The 22,878-nt window shown below is 37.4% G+C and overlaps 1 protein-coding gene across 3 annotated transcripts in view; it reads right to left on the reverse strand.

Moving 5' to 3' along the window:
• SPTLC3 (serine palmitoyltransferase long chain base subunit 3) overlaps positions 1-22,878 on the reverse strand; it is a 126,358-nt gene that overhangs the window by 86,249 nt on the left and 17,231 nt on the right. For all 3 annotated transcript variants that reach the window (XM_030872555.2, XM_060284868.1, XM_060284869.1), the window contains 3 exons: positions 18,214-18,396; positions 11,413-11,567; positions 10,625-10,773 (listed from right to left, as the gene is read on the reverse strand). In XM_030872555.2, the coding sequence (XP_030728415.1) occupies positions 10,625-10,773; positions 11,413-11,567; positions 18,214-18,396 (487 nt within the window). The remainder of the gene's footprint in view (positions 1-10,624; positions 10,774-11,412; positions 11,568-18,213; positions 18,397-22,878) is intronic.

The raw sequence follows: 22,878 nt of genomic DNA on the forward strand, positions 1-22,878 counted from the left end.
CTTATGGTCTCACGGTCTGCCCTTGTAACTACGCAACCATTTCAGACCTCAATCAATCCTTACTTAAAAACACCCTTACCTCTTGCCAGTTCTAGTTATAATTCTTGATAAAAAACTCATGTAACTAACTGGAACCTTGCAGTTTTTGCTTTTATAAGCCTCCCACATTTCATAGTCTGGAGGGATACAATTCTAGTGCTTCTTGAATTTGTGTCTCCCAGGCTGGCTATAGTCCTCAGTTGGGCTGGAATAAAACTCTTTTCTATTCCTGCTATTAGATTGTTTATTGATTCTTTCCATCAACAAAGAGAAACAAAAGCTTCTCTCTAGTTTGCCTGAGTTTATCCTTTCCTAAATTTAGAAATCTGGACCAGCAATGTGTGTCAGAATAGACTCAGAGATAAAAATCAAATTGCTTCACTGATTTCTGGATGTATCTTACCTACTTTCCAGTTTTTATTTATAAGCTCCATCCCCCAGGTATATGTGGTATTCATTCCACACAAGGTGAAAGACCATTGCATTTTGGAAAATCTTTGAAAATTGGGTCAAGAAAGTCAGCCATGCTAGATAGCTTCCAGTGGTTCCCAAAGTGTGGTCCCCAGAGCAGCAGCATCAATATCATCTTGGAATTTGTTAGAAATGCAAAATCTCGGGTCCTATTCCAGACTGACTGCATCAGGAACTCTGTAGGTGGGCCCAACAATCTGTGTTTTTCCAAGCCCTGCAGGTGATTCTAATGTGAGCTAAAGTTTGAAAACCACTGGTTGAAGGTAAAAAATCCACATAACCTGCAGCAGAAACCCTCCAGTACACTGAAAAAATCTGGTCAGTCTGATTCAGTGATAATGTCTTAGAAGTACTATAATGATTTTCATAAGACTGTGCCCTCATCCTAGGCTCCTGGTGACTTTTAAGGAAATAATTAAACCAAAAAATGTCAGGTCATTGTGGAAAAAATAGAAAATACTACACAATAAAATATAACCATCTTTATCAATACAGATATTCATGTAAAATATATTTTAAAAAGTGGACTCATAATATACATACTGCTCTTGTTTTAGTCTCTTAACAATGTATTTTCTTTTTTTATTGAAGTATAGTTGATTTACAATGTTGTGTTAATTTCTGCTGTACAGCAAAATGATTCAGTTATATATATATATACATTCTTTTTCATATTCTTTTCCATTATGGTTTATCACAGGCTATTGAATATAGTTCCCTGTGCTATACAGTAAGACCCTATTGTTTATCCATTCTATATATAATAGTTTGCATCTGCTAATCCCAAACTCCTGCTCCTTCCCTCCCCCACCTCCCCTCCCCCTTGGCAACCACAAGTGTGTTCTCTATGTCTGTGAGTCTGTTTTTGTTTCGTATATAAGTTCATTAACAATGTATTTTCCATTTTACAGAAGAGAAAATTGAAGACTAGGAAGGTGTATATAATAGTTTATCTCAGGCCCTAGCTAGTTAAAAGTAAGGACTAGGATTTGAATCCCAGCAGCCTCATCCCAGAGCCTTTGCTCTAAATCATGGTGCTGAGCAACTACATTATAACTTTGTATGGCTAAATAATATTATGTTAAACAGATCTACCAAGTATATTCAATCACTTTCCTTGCTGGAAATGCCTCATTTCCCCAATTTTTCTATTATCAAATACAATGCAATGATTATTCTCGATCATACATCATTGAATACTTACTCAAAATTTTCAAAGCAAAATTTCTCAAAATGGAATTGCTGAGTTAAATGGCTTGCAGTTGATACATTTTCAAATTGCCCTGCAATTTACTCTGTCAATAGTATATAAGGGTGCCCTTTTCTTCACTCCTTTGAAACTTTGGGATATTATTTTGCCAATTAGGTGAAAATGGTAACTCTGTGTCTTAATAATTTTTTGATTATTTAAGGGGCAGAGTATTTTCCACAAGCTCATTGCCCATTTATATTTATTTATTTTCCTTAATTGTCCATTTATGTACTGGATCTACTTTTAAAAGTAAAACTTTCATTTAAACTAGAACATACATAGAAAATGGGAAACAAATTGTACATATGGAGCTCTATGAAGTTTCATACAGTGAACTCACATAACTGTATCAAGGTTAAAAAAAAACAATAGGAACAGCTTTGCCCTCTTTGGTCACCATCCACCTCCCCCAAAGGTAACGTACGCATTCTAAACAGGGGTGATATTGCTTTCAAAGAGGTGAAAATTGGTTTTTGGAGGGGGAATATCTTACTCTATTTATGTGTAAAGCAGAGATATCCATGTACTACATAAACAAATATATAGTGTATCTGTGGTATTCAAGTGTCATGAGAGGAAGTGATAATGAAAAAAAAAGGTTGAGGGACATCACACTATCCTACTCTGTAGTTTTGCCTGTTTTGAACTTTGTCAAAATCTTGGCCCACTTCTTAAACTGGGATGTTCTTTTCCTTTTGATTTGTAAGAGTCTTTACACGTTAAGAATATTAACATTTTGTTAAATATATGTGAATAATTTTTTCTAATTTTGTTCTTTGACTTTTAACTTTGTTGACATTGTTGTTGGCTTTTGTTTTTTTGTTTGTTTTGTTTTGTACAGCAGTTTAAATTTTTCATTTTGTTGGATCTTTTCCCTCCATGTTTCTGGGAGAGCTTTCTCTGGTTCCCTGGAGTGTGAGTACACAGTAGACTACTGTCTGAATCAGGCTTGTGAAATCTGAAGGGCAAACAGCTGTGGCTACTGGTTGGGTTGGGAACAAGCTGTCTCTCCTAACAGGGAGAGTGCCTGTTTTCCATGGACCTGAGTGGCCTGTGTTGCAAGGAGTGAGCCTGAGCATCATTTAAAATGCATCCCTGCCATGTAAGAGGGCATCTTGCCAGGTGACGTGAGTTTTGCTGGAAAGACTGGAGGTCATTATGGGTTGTAGAATGGAGGGGTGATCAGAAGTGACAAGCTAGAGAAGAGGCTGCTGTGGTCTGAATGTTTGTGTCCCCCCAAAATTCATATATTGAAAACCTAATGTCCTAAATGATGGCATTTGGAGGTGGGGTTTTGGGGAGGTGATTAGGTCTTGAGGATGGAGCCCTCATAAATAGGATTAGTGCCCTTACAAAAGAGGCCCAAAGAGCTAGCCCACCCCTTCTGCCATGTGAGGACACATACAAGGAGAAGTCTGTAACACAGAAGAGGCCCTGCTTGACCATGCTAGCTCCCTGATCTTGGACTTTCAGCCTCCAGAAAGGTGAGGAATACACTTCTGTTGTTTATAAGCCACTCAGTCTGTGGTATTTTGTTATATCAGCCCAAATGGACTAAGACACAAGCATTGCTCACATAAAGGGAGATGTAGTCTGATATTTCTAGGAGGGTCTTTACCAAGGAACACACACAAGTGCATCTTGTATTTGAATTGTCTGAGTAGTTTTATTCTGTTCATTTGTTCATTCATTCATCCATTTAGTCATTCACTCAGTTTCAATTTTATTTATATAGTTATTTCTGGTGGTGATTGCTTTTGTTTTTGCATTGCAATTGCAAATGCATTTGCAATTTACCTAAGTGTAACTTACCTAGATACAATGTGTGAGATAGGAATCTGGCTTATTTCCTTATATGATCAGCCAGTTATCACAAAACTAATTGTGATATAATTGATCCTCTTCTAGTTGATTTGAAATGTTGTTCTTTTTATATACAGATGAGTGGACCAAACTGTCTCTAGACTTTCGGTTGAGACCTCCCACCACCCACCTTGTCTATTAATGTCACTGGATTGTGTTCAATTTACATATTCATTTTAAGGAAGATTTAATCGAATTGTAATACTGAGCTATTCCCTTCTAGGATATTGGTGTCTCTCTCTGTTTCTTTCAAGTATTATTTTAGGTCTTTTATAAAAATCTTAGTTTTCTTCAAATAGGTTCTAAACATTTTGTAATGAGGTGGATGGACCTAGAGTCTGTCATACAGAGTGAAGTAAGTCAGAAAGAGAAAGACAAATACCATATGCTAACACATATATATGGAATTTAAGAAAAAATATGTCATGAAGAACCTAGGGCTAAGACAGGAATAAAGACACAGACCTATAGAGAATGGACTTGAGGATATGGGGAGGGGGAAGGGTAAGCTTTGACAAAGTGAGAGAGTGGCATGGACATATATACACTACCAAACGTAAAATAGATAGCTAGTGGGAAGCAGCCTCATAGCACAGGGAGATCAGCTCGGTGCTTTGTGACCACCTAGAGGGGTGGGATAGGGAGGGTGGGAGGGAGCGAGACACAAGAGGGAAGAGATATGGGGACATATGTATATGTATAACTGATTCACTTTGTTATAAAGCAGAAACTAACACACCATTGTAAAGCAATTATACTCCAGTAAAGATGTAAAACCAAAACCAAAACCAAAAACCCAACATTTTCAAAATAAGCTTATTCCCTAGGTCTGTGCTATTTTCCCTCATGTTTACTAATAATATTATTTTCCCCAGTATATCCTCTTATTGATTGTTGATTATAGACTTTCTGAATTTTAAAAATTAGTGGTTTTTGAATGTAGCTCTTTATTGAATTCTTTATTAAATGTTTATTATCTCTAATAAATTCTTGATAGTTTAATATGTAAAATGGAAGAAAATGGACTAAAACTCTGTCCCTCCTGCTCAGCAGCCCCTCATCTCTACAGTGGCCTCAAGAGCAGCCCCTTCTGAGGATCACTTTACTACTCACAGATCATGGTTTAAAAAATAGAGAAAGGAACAACCAGATCATCTACAAATAATGGTTAGATCACCTCTTCTTTTATTGCACATATATTTCTTATTTTGTCACATGGTAGTTATTCAATAAATATTTATTGATGTAAGGAGTAAAATATAAATGAATAATTATATTGCTTAGTACTTCCAAAGGTTATTAAAATGGTGGTAAAAACACACCTTCATCTTTTCCCTGACTCAAAGTGAAAGCTTCTAGTAACTAGAAGTTTCATCACAAAGTGTAGTACAAGTCGCATTGTTTGAAGTAGATATTTTTTATTCCATTCAAGAATCTCTTATTTTTATTCTGTTAAAAGTTTTATAAGGAATGGATATTGAATTTTATAAATGTTTTAGTGACATCTATCAAGATAATCATATGTTTTCCTTCTTGGATCTTTCAAGGTTACAAATTTTCTTATTGAACTCACTATCCTTATAGTCCCTGCATAGAATTACTTGATCATGGTATCATGTTATTTGACTATACCGTTGAATTTGCAACGTCAATTTCTTGTATAATTTTCTTCCCAAGTAATATTGTCTTATAATTTTCCTTTTATTAAATGCTCGTTTGTCAAATTTTGGGATCAGGGTTATGTTAGCTTAGTGGTTGTCAACTCTGGCTGGTCATCAGAATCACCTCTAGTGACTTATTAAAATTTAGGTGCCTCAGCCCAATAGAAATTACTCTTCTCTAATTTATAAGTTCCTGTTTATATCTTTAATAGTGTAATACTTTTGCTTTCCTTTTATTCCTTACTCCATTGGTTGTTAGTTTACTAGCTTCGATCTTACTTCTTTAGTAAAGTAAGAATACACATTTTCCTCTGAGTACACAACTAGTTGGATCCTATGGTGTTCTCATAGTTGTTAGTTTCTAAACATGATGTAACTGTAACTTCATTTCCCTGTTGATTCAAGAGTTACTTATGAGAGAGCTTTAAAAGTTTCAAGTGATTTTTAAAAAGGGTTCATTTCTAATTTTGGTATTAATTTTTAGCTTTATTTCACAGTGGTCCAAGAATGTGACCTATGTAGATTTCACTTTTTGGAATTCAATGAGGTTTTCTTTGTGCATAATATATAGTAAATTTATATGAAAATTCAATAAATATTTAAAAAGATATCGTCTACTGGTAATATGTTTTAAAGTTCAGCATTCAATATATAAATATTAAACTAAACTCAACAATTACATTGTTAATGTCTTCTGTGTCTTTATTTGCTTATTTTTTTGTCTTCTTCATTTTTCAAGGACTGGGAGGAATTTTAGGGTTTTCTATCACTATCTCACTTTTTATTTTTCTCACTTTTGTTTTTAATCGAGTATGTTAAGTTGACCCATATGATTTTTGAAGCCTCCCATAATTCATTGTCCTACTAATTTCCAGTTTGTATAGAAAAATAAAGAGCCATATATGTCTCTGCTGTGTTACTTAATGCACAGAGGCTAAAGCAGTTGCATCAATCTTCATTATGGACTCTCCACATAATTTTTATAAGGTGAATCTCTCCTTATGTTTAATAATTCATACACTAAACTTAACTTCTGCTTTTCTTTCTGTTTGCATTTGCACCACACCTTTAGGTTGTTTGTTTATTTACCTTTAAAGTTTCAGTTTATTCTTCACTTAAAGCTTAATTCATATGAAGGAAGAACAAGCAATTCTGCATTGACTTTGAGTTAGGGGTGGCTGCATGAACGTCTTCCATTGTTAAATCAATATATTCAAACAAGCACCTTCCACATACAGCAAAATTAAATAGTTCTTTCCAGTAACGAAACTCAAAGATCATATATAGAAATATCTTGCATAATGAAGTTTTACTGATTGTTTTTTTCATTTTATTTACTTATTTATTTAGGCCAGGCTAAGCAGCTTGTGGGATCTTAGTTCCCTGACCAGGGATCAGACTCGGGTCTTGGCAGTGGAAGCGCTGTGTCCTAACCACTGGACCGCCAGGGAATTCCTGAAGATACTACTGATTGTTTGATGTTACTCTTCAGACATTATGAACAATTTTTACACAACTCTCAATCTTAGTGCTAAAAATCTAAACATCCATGTAGTTTTAGAATCTGTTTCTAAACAAATTATAGTAGTTATTCTAGCGTTTTTCAGCTAAGACAGTTAATCTACAGACTTTGCAGCTAAAAATTTGAAGGCAAGCCAGCTTAAAGAGTACCAATTTCAACATTTGATAGGCTGTTCACTCCAGAGGTCCCTAATTCACAATGTAATGTCACACACACCTAAACTCAAAAATTTCTAATCTTTCACACACATTAACAACATTATTAAAACAAAACAAAACAAAACAAAACTAGGTTGTAATTACCAAAGATGTCACATAAGGCATGCAGTTTCAGGGAGACAGCCCGGATCAGGGAACATTCTAACAAAAACCAACAGGAATATAGAAGATAGGAATTTAAAATGTGTCAGATATTTAAATGCTTGATGGTGACTCCAATTTGCCATTTCACTCTGTCTCATATTTAGGATGTATGAAAAGTGCAATCATCCCACCCATATCAGCATGTGAAATGTTAAATCCACCCACAAGGGGTCAAAGCCTCCCCTAATTCCATATTCTGCTATCTTTTAGTTGTACAGAAAAGTAAACAGTAGCACATCATTTTACATCTTAAAATATCACTTAAAATTCTGTACATATCTGTCTGGAAATGTGTCATTTTCAGTTCTATTTTGGGCCTAGTTTTAACATTTGCAGGTGTAGATTTGGCAAACAACCTTACTCTAGGGCACTTTTTGCTGCTCCTTCCACTGAATTGACCTCCCTCTTGGGCACTGAGGGTATTTTGTTGTTGGTTACAATGGGGAGGTGGAACCAGGTGCCTGGCTGGGACCTATCTTTCTGCTTTTCATCCTTTGGAATAACTTTAATTTAGTTGTATTTATTTTTGATTACAGCACATAATTGAGTTTAGTTTTTGGCCAAATCTCAGTCCTTTGCTTCTAGTAGGCAAATATGTTCTAGTTATATATTTTTGGTAAAAATAAAATATGTGATCTTTTATCCTTTTACTATATTTTATTTTTATTTATTTATTTTTTACTTGTTACTTTTCGTTTGTGGCCATGCTGTGCAGCACGTGGGATCTTAGTTCTCTGATCAGGGATCGAACCCTCACCCACCCTGCATCGGACCGTCAGGGAAGTCCCTTTTACTATATTTTATGTGTTTCCTCTTGATTTCTTTTTCATTGAATTTTCCTATTTTGGAATATGATTTCTGTGTTCTTTTCCCCCTGGAACATTGGAAACTACTTTTAAAAGCTCTAGGAAGTATTTTAAGTGATTAAACGTCCCTAAACATTTACTTTGGGTTCCTCAAGAAGCTATTTTGGTTACTAAAAATTCTTAAGCCTCTATATTACCAAAGTTTCACTGTTAGTCCATTGGCCCTGTTAAATATTTTCTTAAGGCTATGTAGCATACATTTTCCAAAAGTTACTTGTATATCTTGAAGTAAATGGCATTCAAAACTATACAGCAGAAACTAACACACCATTGTAAAGCAATTATACTCCAATAAAGATGTTAAAAAAAAAACAACTATATTACCAATTCTTGACTGCTATGTTCAGGTTACCATTTATCTTGCAGAAGACTTTCAGATGTACCCTGTTTATTCATTTATTTTTAGATTGCTTATATTCTTGTTTTCAGTTCTTCTATTTGCCTAAAATTACTGTGGGTGGTTTCTACCTTGCTGTCTCACTGTTTCCTTGGAAGCTGTTAAAATCTTCCTAGAGCTTGAGCTGGAGAGCTCACAATGAAGCAAGTAAGTATTAAAAGCCCAGTGATTCAGAAGGATGAGTAGGTGGAGAAAGCATGTAGGCTGTAGGCAGTCTAAACAGGGATCTTCGTCTCTGCCTGGTTTCTCTGGGTTTGTTGAGTCTGCAGAATCAGGGACCCTTATTCTGTATCTGTCTTCACTGGGAGCAAACCATCGCCGGTGTCAGGCTGCCTCTCTTTAGTTTCTGGTGCTGTGACTGGGGACTGTTCTGTCTCAGTGAGTTGGGGGTCCTCATCTTCAGGAGTGTGTTTCCTGATGAACAACCCTTGTATTTGGTGTCACCAGCACCAGAGGCAACATCCCCAAAGGTTGCAGCCTATGTGTCTCTTTTCACGGTGTGTCCTTCCAGTCTCGATCCCACCACCAAGTAGGGTCCTGTGGGTGACCCAGCTCTTCTAAAGGAGTAGAACCTTTCTTCCACTCCCTGCTTATTTCTCCAGCCCTCATGAGTCAAAATAAAGATACTGTGTCTTTCCTAAGAAATCTGGGCAACTACTTATACACTCTGGAGTTTTAGTTAAGTATTTACTGGCTATGTGGATAAGAAGGTGATTTTATTCAATCTGAATGGCTATTTATTGCACAGGTCTGAATAATTACATGCTTCTAAAGGCCTTCTGCCAAGGGGTTATCTGAGAGAGGCATGTGGCTCATTTTTCATGAATGGTAAATCCATTTTTAGCAGATTTACCTCTGATTCTTAGGCCTGAAACTGAGCTAGTGAGCTCTGCATGTATTATCCTGGTTGGGAAACTGCTTAGTAGGAAAGCTGAGCAACCCCAGGAGTTAGGATGGGTCATCGGCCACTATAGGCACATCATTGAGTCACTGTGGTCCTCAGTTTCCTCCTCTGGAAGATGGGAATAACACCACCTGTCCTGCCCCGCACAGCATGGGGCTTTGTGAGGAACACATGAGATAATATAGGAGGAGAGAGTGGGCCAGGAAGAGCGAAGCAGGCCACAGGAACAAGCTTGCTCTGCTCATCCTCCCGGAAGTGAGGGGAGCAGAAGTTTCCTTCTCAAAGATCTTACTCCTCTAAGAGAAAAATGTTTCAGCTAAAAGAGAAATAAATAGGCAGTCTGTTTCATCTTTACCATTCATTCATTCATCATTCATTCATTCATTCATTCAACACAAGTCAATAAGACCCATTCCTCCCTTCATGGAACTTATGTTGCAGGAGCAGAGACAGGCAATATACAAGTACAAAAGCAAGATAAGTGATAGGCATCATTAAGAAAAGTGGGAGAAAGAGCCAAATCCAAAGGAGAAGTTGTTGTTCAATGGGTACGAAGCTTCTGTGATACAGGACGAGTAAGTTCTAGAGACCTGCCCTTTCACACAGTTCCTGGAACAATTCTGTACTGTGCCCTTGAACATTTGTTAAAAGGGTAGATCTCTAAATACAGAATTACTAGGGTTTCCCCTGAAACTGATATAATATTGTAAGTCAACTTTACTTCAATAAGTAAAAATAAAATAAAATTTTATTTAGGGGAAAAAATAGAAAAAAGGATCGATCTCATTTAAGCATTCTTACCATAAAAAGGAGGGCGATATGACACTTTCTGAGGTAATGGATATGTTTATCACCTTGATTGTGGTGATGGTTTCACAGGTATATGCATATGTCCAAACTCATTAAATTATATATACTAAATAAGTACAATGGTTTTCTTTGAATAGCAATTGTAACTCAAAAAAGCTGTTAAAAAGAAAAGAAAAGTGGAAAAGAAAAGACCCAGAAAAGGACCAGATGGAAGAGGCATTATAGCTGCTTTTTTAGATAACATGGTCAGGAAAGAACAATTTTTTTTTTACTCTGGAGAATTAAAATCTTTAAAAACTGCCTAGTAAGAGCATAATGTTTGAAATTTCCAAAAAGACCGTTATATACCTTTTCCTTTTTGTGTTTTATAACAACATTTTGAGGCACACTGTCTAGATATGATCTAGATTTGAGAAGTAGCCACAAGGAATCTGAGACCCAACTGGAAAAAAATTTCAAAATAGTGAATGTACGTACCCATTTCATGTCTGGTGCTGCCCACGCCCAGGCCATATGTCTCTAAAACATCCTTTACTGTTTTCATAGATTCATCGTACTTGGCTGCAAGGCCAAGGAAGTTATAGGAACCCATATTGATGACATCTTTGATGATTCTTCCAGTAAACCTGCAGAGAGAAGGGCAGGTGAACACAAAGGGCTTTCTCATTTAATATCATCCTAGTGCTCCAGAAAAGACTCTCACAAAGAGACCTTGGGTTTGGCCCAAGTCACGTCTTTTCTTTTTGATTTGCCTTGTTGTCACCACAAAATGATTTGTCCTTAGAGGAGAGTCACCTCATAATGAACCTGGGCAGAGCATTGGGAAAAGGTTTCCAGGCCATGGAGTGTTACTCAGCCCTGATTTGTCTTGGGTGCTTGCTTTCGTGACACCTGTGCTCTGGTTTAAATTTCAGCAAGGACTTTCTAAATCAGAAAGAGCCATGGTCATCACTGGCTCCCTCAGCAGGAAGTAGGAGGGTACAATTTGTCAATAAAGCTGAAAAGGACTCTTCCCGGCTGGCTCTGTGCATCCTGCACCTTCTGCCACTGATTCCTCTTTAATCGCAATACAAGTAAGCTGCCCTTGGCAATTTAATTACTGTGACTTCTCCCATTGGCATCACGAGGGCTTGCAAAGGGCTGAATGATGGAAGAGCAGCTGTTCTATTGCTTTGTGCTTTTTTCAGATCTGTGATCTGGTGCCCATGCTAGAATTTCCTTGAAAGCATTTCTTTCAACCAAGCCCCTCCAGGTGGCCGCCTCACCTAAATGTCCAGTTGTAGTCATCTGACACCCTCTCCATCACATCAAACAGAGGCCCCGGGGCACTGCAGATGGGCCGGTTCCAGTTGTCTCTGATTCTCATGTAAAGGTTCCGTGTATAAAAATTCTCAAAGCTTTGATACAGCGGCACAAAATCCTGTAATAACAGAGGCAGAAGTTTACCTTTGGTGTCTCGCTTTTTGTAGTTCATTTGCAATTGAACACTAAAAGACATGGAGGAACCATGAAAATATTCCATCTGCAAATATTTTGAGCAAGGTTCTTGGGGAAGGGGTTGGGTGGGGGGGTTGGGTGGGGTCCACAAATAACTCTGTGAGTCCTCCACCTCCAAAGAACTTACCTTTTAGTGGGGGAGGTAAAACCTGTGGCAAATAAAAGTAACAAAAATGACAGCAAAATACAAGTCCCCAAATGAGTGCTGGAGACAACGAATCCCAGTGTTCCCGAGAGGGAGAATTGAGCTTGGGAACCTTCTTAGAATTCAAGAATAATGCCATTTGCTGCAACGGGGATGGACCTGGAGATGATCATACTAAGTGAAGTAAGGCAGACAGAGAAAGACAAATATCACTTATATGCTGAATCTAAAAAAAAAAAAGACAAAAATGAACGTATTTACAAAACAGAAACAGACTCACAGACTTAGAGAAATAACTTACGGTTACCAGGGGGAAGGGTTGGGGGGAGCGATAGATTGGGAGTTTGGGATTGACATGTATTCTCTGCTATATTTAAAATAGATAACCAACAAGGACCAACTGTATTGCACAGGGAACTCTGTTCAATACTCTGTAATAAGCTAAGTGGGAAAAGAATTTGAAAAACAACAGATATATGTATATGTATAAAACTGAATCACTTTGCTGTATACCCAAAACTAACACTACATTGTTAATCAACCATACTCCAGTATGAAATAAAAAAAAAAAGATCTGGTCCAGAGAAGAAGGCCTGTTTTGAGGGTACAGTTCTCCTATTCCTCTGCCTCTACCGGTGAGCTTCCTGCCTCTGTGTGGGTGTATTTTCACCCCAACCCATTCCTTTGAGCACCAGTGAGGTTTCTTCAGGAGCAGTCAATGCCTTCCAAAGGTTGCTGTCTTCTAGTCTCAGGTAAGCCGCCCACAGTTTTGTAACTATACCAAAAAATGAAACTGGACTAGATATTGCAAAAACAGAAGCACTGCAATGGGGTATACCCTTATCTAGCTGTAGATTTAACTCATCACATGACCAACTCACTATATTTTTCTTCCTGACACAAAAGGCTAAGTGTGAAAGTGAACGCCAGGCCACAAGGACATAATCATTTTTGGGAGCAGGATATAGGAGGGTTGAACAAAACCTAATAATGCAGCCACAAAAATGCCTTTGTTTCTCCTACAATATGACACTCTTTCTTTTTTTTTTTTTGTTTGCGGTACGCGGGCCTCTCACTGTTGTGGCCCCTCCCGCCGCGGAGCACAGGCTCCGGACGCAGGCCCAGCAGCCATGGCCCACGGGCCCAGCCGCTCCGCGGCACGTGGGATCCCCCCGGACCGGGGCACGAACCCGCGTCCCCCACATCGGCAGGCGGACTCTCAACCACTGCGCCACCAGCGAAGCCCGACACTCTTTCTTTTTCCACTGTTAAGCTTGTAGGGTACCTTATCATTTTCCAAGTGTTATAGATATATCAATCCTACTTTTATAGACAATTCAACAGAAAGTCAGAAAATCTGAATGGACAGATTGGGATTTGTACCCAGTTCTATAACCAATGCTCTTTTGAATAAATCATGCTGCAGAGATAGGTATTTAAAAGGGATTGAAGAGAACATATCCATGGCACATTGTAAAAAATACTACCAAATTTGGAAAAATGCTACCAAATTTGTCCCTTCTTTTTTTGGTTTAACTACTTGCCCATTCAGTAGCAAATAGAATCATGGATTTGTAGAGAGAGAAAGAATCATTATCAATCGTAGTTTTTCATTTGTGCCTACATTGACGCTTCTGTTCTCACCTAATATTTCTTTTTTATCATTATTTCCTCTTGAGAAACAGCTGTTTCTCCTACCAGGGTTGAGCTCAGAATAATAATAAAATATGTTTGTGTTTTCCTTTTTGTTGGGAAGGGTAACTAACTGTATTATAGACAGTTCTTTGAAGTATGAGAAACACAAAGTAAGTATGGCTACATTTAATTTTTCTTATTAAGAAATTAGAGGAAGGTTGAATAAAGATAGCAGATTCAGTGCTTGTATGTATTCTACCAATCATCTAAAAGCTCTGTGAAATGACAAAAAGTAGATACTTAAAAACCAAAATAAATTTATAAATTTATAAATCATCAATGAATCAGAAATATTGAAGGATCACAAAAGATAGAACATAAATAAGATCTGCTCAATGCAGAAATAAGACCACAGGAAACCATAGCCCTAAAACATTTGCAGAGAAGACTGGTATGGACATACACTAACTGTAGGGATCCTTAAAGCCAAGAGTCGATAACTACAAGAAGTTGATACCCTGGGTGATTAATGAAGCAATATCTCTTTGTTCTTCTTTTATTGGGTTAATAAGTAAGAAGCAGTTGCATTGTCCACAGCACAAAGCACTGTGATGGGCAGCAAGAACTGACTGGAAGAACAAGACCCCACTGTAGAGAGGTGGGGAGACCACACGGCAAGAACACAAGCCCCTGGTCCAGGCAACACATTCCATTTTCTTTCTACAATCACTCAAGACAGGTGAATGTGTAAGCAAATAAGGATTCCTAAATTAAAAAATGAGCATAAAACAAAACGTCATCACTATTACAGGAAAACTAGCACAATAAGAGGCACCAAATTCAATAAGCAGAACTGACATTTAGTGAAAAGACTTCATAGAGCAAACAGAAAAAGAATTTAAAAATATGTAAGTAACGTGTTTAGAAAGGCACAACGAAACAATGGATCCTTTTAAAAAATTAAATGTTCAAAACTACAATGAACACAGCTGAGAAGTAAATTAATAAACTAGCATAGTCAGTTGACTAATCATTCCAGGACAGAGAAAATAAAATATGGAGGAAAAGTCAAGGGATATGAAGGGCAGATTCAGAAGGTCCAATATCTCCCTAGAAGGATTTGCAAGATTGAAGGAAGGAGGAGAAGGAGGAGATGAGGTGAAAGAGGAGGAAAAGGAAGTTAAAAAAAAAAGGAGGAGGAGGAGGGGCAAGTTCCAGAGAGGAAGGAAGTTTTGAATCCTAAGATGTAAATAGTCTATCAGGTCCTGAATAGAGCAAATAAGGAAAAACACACGCCAAGCTACATCCTGGTTAAATTTCAGAAATCAAAGGGAAGAATCTCAAAAGCCTTCAGGGAAAGGCAGTTTATAGACAAGGGAATATGAATTAGACTGCTTCGGACTTTTCTTAGGTGACAATGGTGGAAAAGAGTATGAGGGAAAATTATTTTGAACTTAAAATCCTATAATCAGCCAAACCAGCAAACAAATGTGAAAATCCAAGTAAAAACTTTCCAATATATGTAAGGAGTCTTGAGTTTAATTTCCATTTCTATAATAATTGAGCATTGTACCTCAATAATACAATGAAATAACTATGGAGGAAGACAGATGCCAGAAAAAATAGTGAGTGAAGAAACTGACGGAAGATGGTTTAGCCCAACTAGCGTTATATTTGTAGTATAAAGAAACAGAAACTAAAAATTCACAAATAAATGACAACATGGAGAATGGGTATGTGGGAGAAAGAAAGTGCAATTTTATTAAATTCTTCTCCTGGTCAGGGGAAGACTCTAGTTACTAAATAATGGTAACTAAATTCTAAATGTATGTGTTAAATATTCTAAGAGAACCATGAAAAAAACAGTGACGGATATATTATTTATAACTTCCTAACAGGGACAAGCAGAAAAAGGGGAGGGGGAAGGGTAAGCTGTGACAAAGTGAGAGAGTGGCATGGACATATATACACTACCAAACGTAAAATAGATAGCTAGTGGGAAGCAGCTGCACAGCACAGGAAGATCAACTCGGTGCTTTGTGACCACCTAGAGGGGTGGGATAGGGCGGATGCGAGGGAGGGAGATGCAAGAGGGAAGAGATATGGGAACATATGTATATGTATAACTGATTCACTTTGTTATAAAGCAGAAACTAACACACCATTAAAAAAATAAATAAAGTTGTACTAGTTTCAGGCTTACAGCGAAGTGATTCAGTTATACATATATATATATATATATATTCTTTTCAGATTATAGGTTATTACAAGATATTGAATATAGTTCCCTGTGTTATACAGTAGGTCCTTATTATTTATCTATTTTGTATATAGTAGTGTGTATTTGTTAATCCCAACCTCCTAATTTATCCCTCACTGGCTCTTTCCCCTTTGATAACCATAAGTTTGTTTCTATGTCTGTGAGTCTATTTCTATTTTGTAAATAACTTCACTTGTATCATTTGTTTATATGCCACATATAACTGATATTGTATGATATTTGTTTTTCTCTGTCTGACTTACTTCACTTAGTGTGACAATCTCTAGGTCCATCCATGCTGCTGCAAATGGCATGGTTTCCTTCTTTCTTAGAGCTGAGTAGTCCTAACTCCATCTCTTAAACCTCTCTTGGCCTCGCCTATTATCACCATCCCTATTATCACTACCCTGGTCCCAGCCCAAGGGCTCATCTAGATTTTTTTTCAAACTGGACTTCTGCCTCAGCCTCTTAACTGGTTTTTTTGGCCCCTATATTGTCCTGTAAATCCATTTTTTATAGGGCAGTGAACATGATCTTTCTAATCTGCAAATCTGCATTCCTCTGCCTGAAATCCTTCAATGCCTTCCCATTGTTCTAATAAATGCCCATGGCTTATAAAAACCCATTATAGTATGGTCCCTGCTTGCCTCTCAAGCAATCTTTCTCCCCACATGCTCCCACTCTCACTCGCAACACTCTGGTCATTAGAATTCATTGGTTCCTTAAATGTACAATGCTTTCTCTGACCTCTGGGCCACTTTGCATCACATTTCTTCTCCCTGAAGACTCCTTCCAGCTCGTCTTGCCTCACCCTTTGCCTTACTACTTACTCTTTAGCCCTTAGATGTCAATTTAACTTTCTCTTCCTCCCAGAAGTCTTCCCTGAACACCAAGTTCAGGTTAAATGTTTCTCTTTGCTTCCTTGATGTCATCTACTTACCGCTATGGTACCTCTTACCAAATTCCATTGCAACTGCTTTTTTTTAATGGTTAGCTCTCTGAAAGCAAGAACCATTATCTGCCTTAGTTATTCCTATATTCCAAGACTGTAATACAGTGCCTGGCACAAGATACATGCTCCAAACAAACCTGACTTGATTAGTGAGTTAATGAATGCTTTGACACAAGCAGTGCCCTCTTCAGAGAGTGTCTTCCTTCTCACCCTTGCTCACTAGGCAAACTCCTGCTTACCGTGCAAGCCCCAATATCATGCCTTCCTGACTCCTTAAGAGAATCACAGGGCACAGATCCCTGTTTCCTTTGTCACCTTCCGCCCCATCATCACTTTTTATCATTTGTTTTGCTGGTGAGTCTGTTTTGTACACCAGACTTCAAATTCTCTCATGGAAAGACCTATAGTTTCTTCTCTATTAGCCTCCATTACTTGGTAGACAGCATATACTCAAATACTTGCTAAAGGTAGGAGAGAGTACAATAATAAAGCTGGGCCTGATTTTCTTCTGAAGGTGATATGCTTGACTTAAGGTAATTGCAAAATAAGTGTTCTACATGATTTGTTCATGGTTATGTTACGGTAACAAGAGTTTAGCTTACCATGGGTACTAGTCACTAAGTTACAAGATTTGAAGTTCTCTCATTACATTGAAGTTCATGCCTTACCTATGTTCTTTGCTCAGATGTGTTCAAGGCTCCATCATGTGGAATAATCTATGGCCACAATCGTATATTCCAAAGCAAGTTTTAGGAAAAAGAGATTCATGGAATCATAAATCATTTGAACCAATTTTGGAAAACATGTTAAAAGGATGCAGGCTGCTCACAGGTCTCTTAATATTTTCCAGGTTGTCCTGTTAGCTCTATGTGAAAAGGGGATGATGTAGATTTTTATAAGTTAATTATTGAAAGTATCTAGATCAGTGGTTCTACACAGGGTGATTTTGCAATCTGTGAGGAATTTGGCAATGTCTGGAGGCATTTTTCATTGTCACAAGTATGTGGGAGAGTGCTAATTGCATCTAGTGGGTAAAGGTCAGGGATGCTGTTAAAATTTCTACAATGCACAGGGCAGTCTCCCATATCAAAGAATTATCCAGTCTGAAATGTCAGTAGTGCCAAAGTTGAGAAACTGACCTAGATGAAATAAAAGTCCCACATTTCACTCAAACACTCTTTCCTCTTCCAGGATAGAACATAAATAATACTCAACTGACACCTAGAAGACCAGAATAAAGTTCCACTCATGTGTCCTCACTCTTATATTTTGATTTTTCACCTTTAAAATGCTATTTTAATATCTATATCATTATAAAAATTAAATATGATAATTTACAAGAAAACCTTTAGTTCAGTCTGGCAAATAGTAGTTGCTCAATAAATGTTTGTAAAAAACAAGTGCGTGAATACACAGGGAATGTTTGGGGGTTTATGGGGTGCAGAGGAATAGAATTTACCCTGGATAGTTCCTGAGAGTATCACTCTTTTTAGGATCTGTACACACATCACCACTTGTGAGAACACTTTACAGAAGAATTGGCATTGACAAAGACCCAGGGAGGTGTTCATACGTACTTTTTGCTTTTCTCTCTCTATGGCTGCATTGCATTTTTCTATTCCCCAGTTTCTCAAAAAATCTCTGAGATAGCCAAACAGCGTTCCAATTCCATATCCCAAGTAAGTGAAAACCATAACATGTAGAGGTGCTTCCTCAAAGGATTCAACCATTGGCTTATAAAAATTTGAATTTCCATTTTGCTGAAAAGACAAAAGAAAGTGGAAAATTACTACTCTTCCATTACATTAAACTATGATATTAAAAATTTTGGACTTTTGACCTTTTACCTTTCAAAGAACATATTTAAGATTTGAAAAACTGCTTGGAGAAAATTGGAAACTGATCATTGAAGAGGGTAATCAGCAATGTACATTTTATTTCACAAATCCTAATGAAATAATTAATTCAGGCAAAAATTCTCAACAGATTCTAAATCCATTAAGTGAAAAATTAATAAGGAATAGGGTTTTTGCAAGATGCCAATGTATAACCTTATTAGTTACTCCCCAAACACAAACTTGGGGTTACACCTCAGCCAGGTGATCAAATTACATCACAGATGTTAGAACAACTCACCACTCTATGCTCTTGTCGTGATGTAATATTTAATACACTGATGACATATTTAACCTGAATTTAGTCAAGCTCTAATATCTGACTTCCATTTTACAAGAAATATCAGGTAAATGACTTCATGAGGAAACAGATAATCCACAATGTGGGACTTTTTATATGACAATTGGCTTGGTCTTTAAAAGCAAAACATAAACAAGTGGGACTACATCAAACCAAAAAGCTTTTGCACAGCAAGAGAAATGATCAATGAAATGAAAATGCAACCTACAGAATGAGAGAAAATATTTGCAAACCATATATCTGATAATAGGTTAATACCCAAAATATATAAGGAACTCATACAAGTAAAAAACACATAATCCAATTAAAAATGGGAGGAGAACCTGAATAGACATTTTCCCAAAGATGACATCCAAGTGGCTAGCAGTTATATGAAAAGGTGCTCAACATCACTCATCATCAGGGAATGCAAATTAAAATCACAATTAGATATCACCTGACACCTGCTAGCCTGGCTGTTACCAAAAAAAAGAGAGATAACAAATGCTGGTGAGGATGTGGAGAAAAGAGAGCCCTTGTGGACTGCTAGTGGGAATGTAAACTGGTACAATCATTATGGAAAACTGTATGAAGTTTCCTCCAAAAATTAAAACAATTACCATATGACCCAGCAATCCCACTTTTGGGCATATATTCATAGGAAATGAAATCAGTATCTTGAAGAGATATTTGCACTTCCATGTTCACTGCAGCATTTTTCACAGCAGCTGAGATACAGAAATGATCTAAGTGTGTATTGACGGATGAATGGATAAAGAAAATGTGGGTTTTGTACACACACACATGAATATTTTTCAGCCACACAAACAAAAGAAAATTCAGTCATTTGTAAAACATAGATGAACCTAGAGTATGTTATGCTAAGTGAAACAAGCCAGACTCAAGAAGCCAAATACTGCCTTATCTCACTTATATGTGAAATCTAAAAAAGCTGAACTCACAGAAACAGAGAGTAGACTGGTGATTACCAGACAGTGGGTGGGGAAAACAGGGAGGTGTTGGTCAAAGGGTACAAGCCTTCAGTTATAACCTGAAGAAGTTCCGGGGAGCTAATGTACAGCATGGTACCTATAGGTAGTAATATTGTATAGTATACTTGAAATTTGCTAAAACAGCAGATCTAAAGTGTTCTCATCACATGCAGACATACACACACACACACACACACAGGTAGGTAGGTGAGGTGATAGATGTGTTAATTAGCTTGATTGCGGTAATAATTTCATAACGTATACATATATCAAGTCACGTACACCTCAAGTACATACAATTATTAGTTATTAACTATACCTCAGTCAAGCTGGAAAAAAAAAGAGTAAAGAGTGGGGGAGGGAACTTAAGAGACACCCAAGTGCACTGTGTATTCTTTCATTAGATCCTCTTTTTCTGTTGTTTGTAAAAAAAACTGGTAAAAAAACCATATTTTGAACAACTGTGGAAATCCAAATGTGTACTGGAAATATATATTATTGAGGAGTTAATTTTGTTAAGAGTGAGAGTAGTAGTATAGTTATGTGGGAGGATGCTTTAATCTTTGTCAATGCATGCTGAAGGATTAAGGAGGCTGAAGTGTTATAACAGTTCTAATTTTCTTTCAAATGGTTCATCAAAAATTAAACACATACATAAAGAAATTTTGGGAAAATGTTGAATCTAGATGGAGGTTATACGGGTGGGCGATTGTTATATTATTTTTTCATTTTTCTGCATGTTTGAAAATTTTCATAATAAAAAGTCAAAGTAAATATTTCTCTCATTTATTTTAGGTGTCACCATGCCGGTGGAAAGTAGACTTTTAATATCAAACCATTCTTATTCCTGCTTAATTGATTTTCACATGGTAGCTCAATGTTTGCTCAATGCATTAGTGAATAAATTATTCTTAACACTACTAATTAAGTTTTCGTCTTTAATAAATATTTATACATTTATTCATATTTTTATTCAACAAATATAATACAATCCTTGGATTCCCTATTTCCCAATGAGATGATCCATAAGAAGTGTTTTGACCATTTTTAGTGATTTACAGTGTCATTTGTCTACTAATACTTAATTTATTAATTTAGCTTACACATATATATTTTAAATGATGTATTATATAAAAATTATGTTAATTAGAAATAATGTTTTTGCTACTCTCATACTGTAAGCACTATTAGATTCCACAAACACAGTTTTCTAGACTATATTGCCTTTATTTCCTCTATTCTATTTGAGATGCAGTATTTTTGGAATCTGTGTGACAGTCCTTGGAAGTTTTATCCCAAGCCACAAAATATGTGACAATCAAAAAAACAATCTATCTGATAGATGAATATTTTTTATTTATATTACTTGTTTTTAAAGTAACTTTTAAAAAGCCCTTTTATAATGAGATTTTACACTTGAATTGCTCAGTCAAAAGCCCACAAAATATTATTAAATCTTATTAAAATTCCTTAACTCCTTATTATCCATTATATCAGTGTTGTAACTGAGCAGGGCCCTATGCGGCCTTCCCAGAATAGACCCATCCCATGTCATCCACCTGCTGTTTTTCTGTAGGAAAACTTTAGTCAAAGAATAAATTTAATCAGAGAAGTGAGAAAATGCAGAAAGGAAAACAGTCAAGCAAGACAAAATAATAATACTTTAGTCATTAAACAAACTCAAGGACCTTTAGTTCTTCCTCAAGGACTATAGATAATATTCTGAGCCATGTCCTTTGAGCTGTTTTGCAGATACTGAAGCCCCCAGCAGGTGGGAGAAGTTAACTGTATGCTGCCCACAGCACGTAGACTCCAGACCAGTTGGAACCAGGAGGTCGATGATGCTGATTCCTCATTACCTCACCACCGACCAGTCAGAAGAACGACCATGAGCTGACCATGCCCTGCTTTTTGAACACTGTAAGACTTCTCACTACCCCTTCCAGGGTGGGACACACAGTTTGGCAGGCATTAGCCCGCCGTGACCCCCTTTGCCTGGCAAAGCAATAAAGCTATTATTTTCTACTTTACCCAAAAGTCTGTCTCCACGTTTCTATTCAGCACCAGAGCACAGAGGCCGCGTTTTGGCAACAATGTCTTCTCCAGACAAACCAAGCTAACATTAATGGATGTTGCTTTTGTCTAATATCTTCCCCAAATGCTACCGGGTGGTTTAAAATAATTAAAGTGAGAGAGCATTGCATAATATGAGGTCTTGAATGGAAGGTGAAGGAAAGAATATAACAAATACCTTGTATTTGGGAACATAGGGCACTAATTGGATGTCTTGCATGAACCATCAACATGCTAGGTTCTGGGAATTCCAAGATGACAGACCCCATCCCTGCTCCTGAGTTCTTGACCTCCCTCTATGCCCTCACACCAGTCGTAGGTCTGATGGATGGCCAATCTTCCTAGTCTAGTGTGAAACTTTGGCTCCCTTCCTGGGTTCTGTTCTGTCTGTGACCTTTGAACTGCATCCATCTCTAGCATGCCTGGTGACTTCCTGGCCCAGTTAAGCTCCACCTTCTGGTTCTTTCCACATCATGGGGATACCCAAGGGGCTTACCTCCTTCCTGGAGTTGTCCAGACTCTAGCGAAAGGGGCTGAGAGCCTCATGAAAAAGGTTTGACTAACTTTTGTGACTGGTTCGGTATGAGGTCAAGGAAGAGGTCATGACAGTATCTGTGAGGAGTGTTATAGGAATGTGGATAAGAAGAAAGCGGAGATTAGAAGGAGGACTGCTTGTGGGGGAAGACAATGAGTGTGCACGGGACCTGCTGAGTTGGGGTTGTGTCTGCTTGCGTAAGTGGGGGTATTTGGGGGCAGTTAGAGATGCAGGAAAAGAGAAAGGCCTAGCTGACGTATACGATCTAGGACTCAACTACTCTGAGGCCCAGCGTGAACCACGGTTAAAGGCAAATGTGATAAAGCACAAAATAAAAAGAAGAGCAGGAAGCTTGGGACCAAAATTTGGGACCCCCTGATTTTAAGGGCACCGTAGACGAAGAAGGGTGAGTGAAGGGCATCCAGTGTGGGTGACTTCAGAACCTTGATTTAATGTGCTCACAAATG

Source organism: Globicephala melas, chromosome 15 (assembly GCF_963455315.2).
Source record: "Globicephala melas chromosome 15, mGloMel1.2, whole genome shotgun sequence".
Lineage (NCBI taxonomy): Eukaryota > Metazoa > Chordata > Mammalia > Artiodactyla > Delphinidae > Globicephala > Globicephala melas.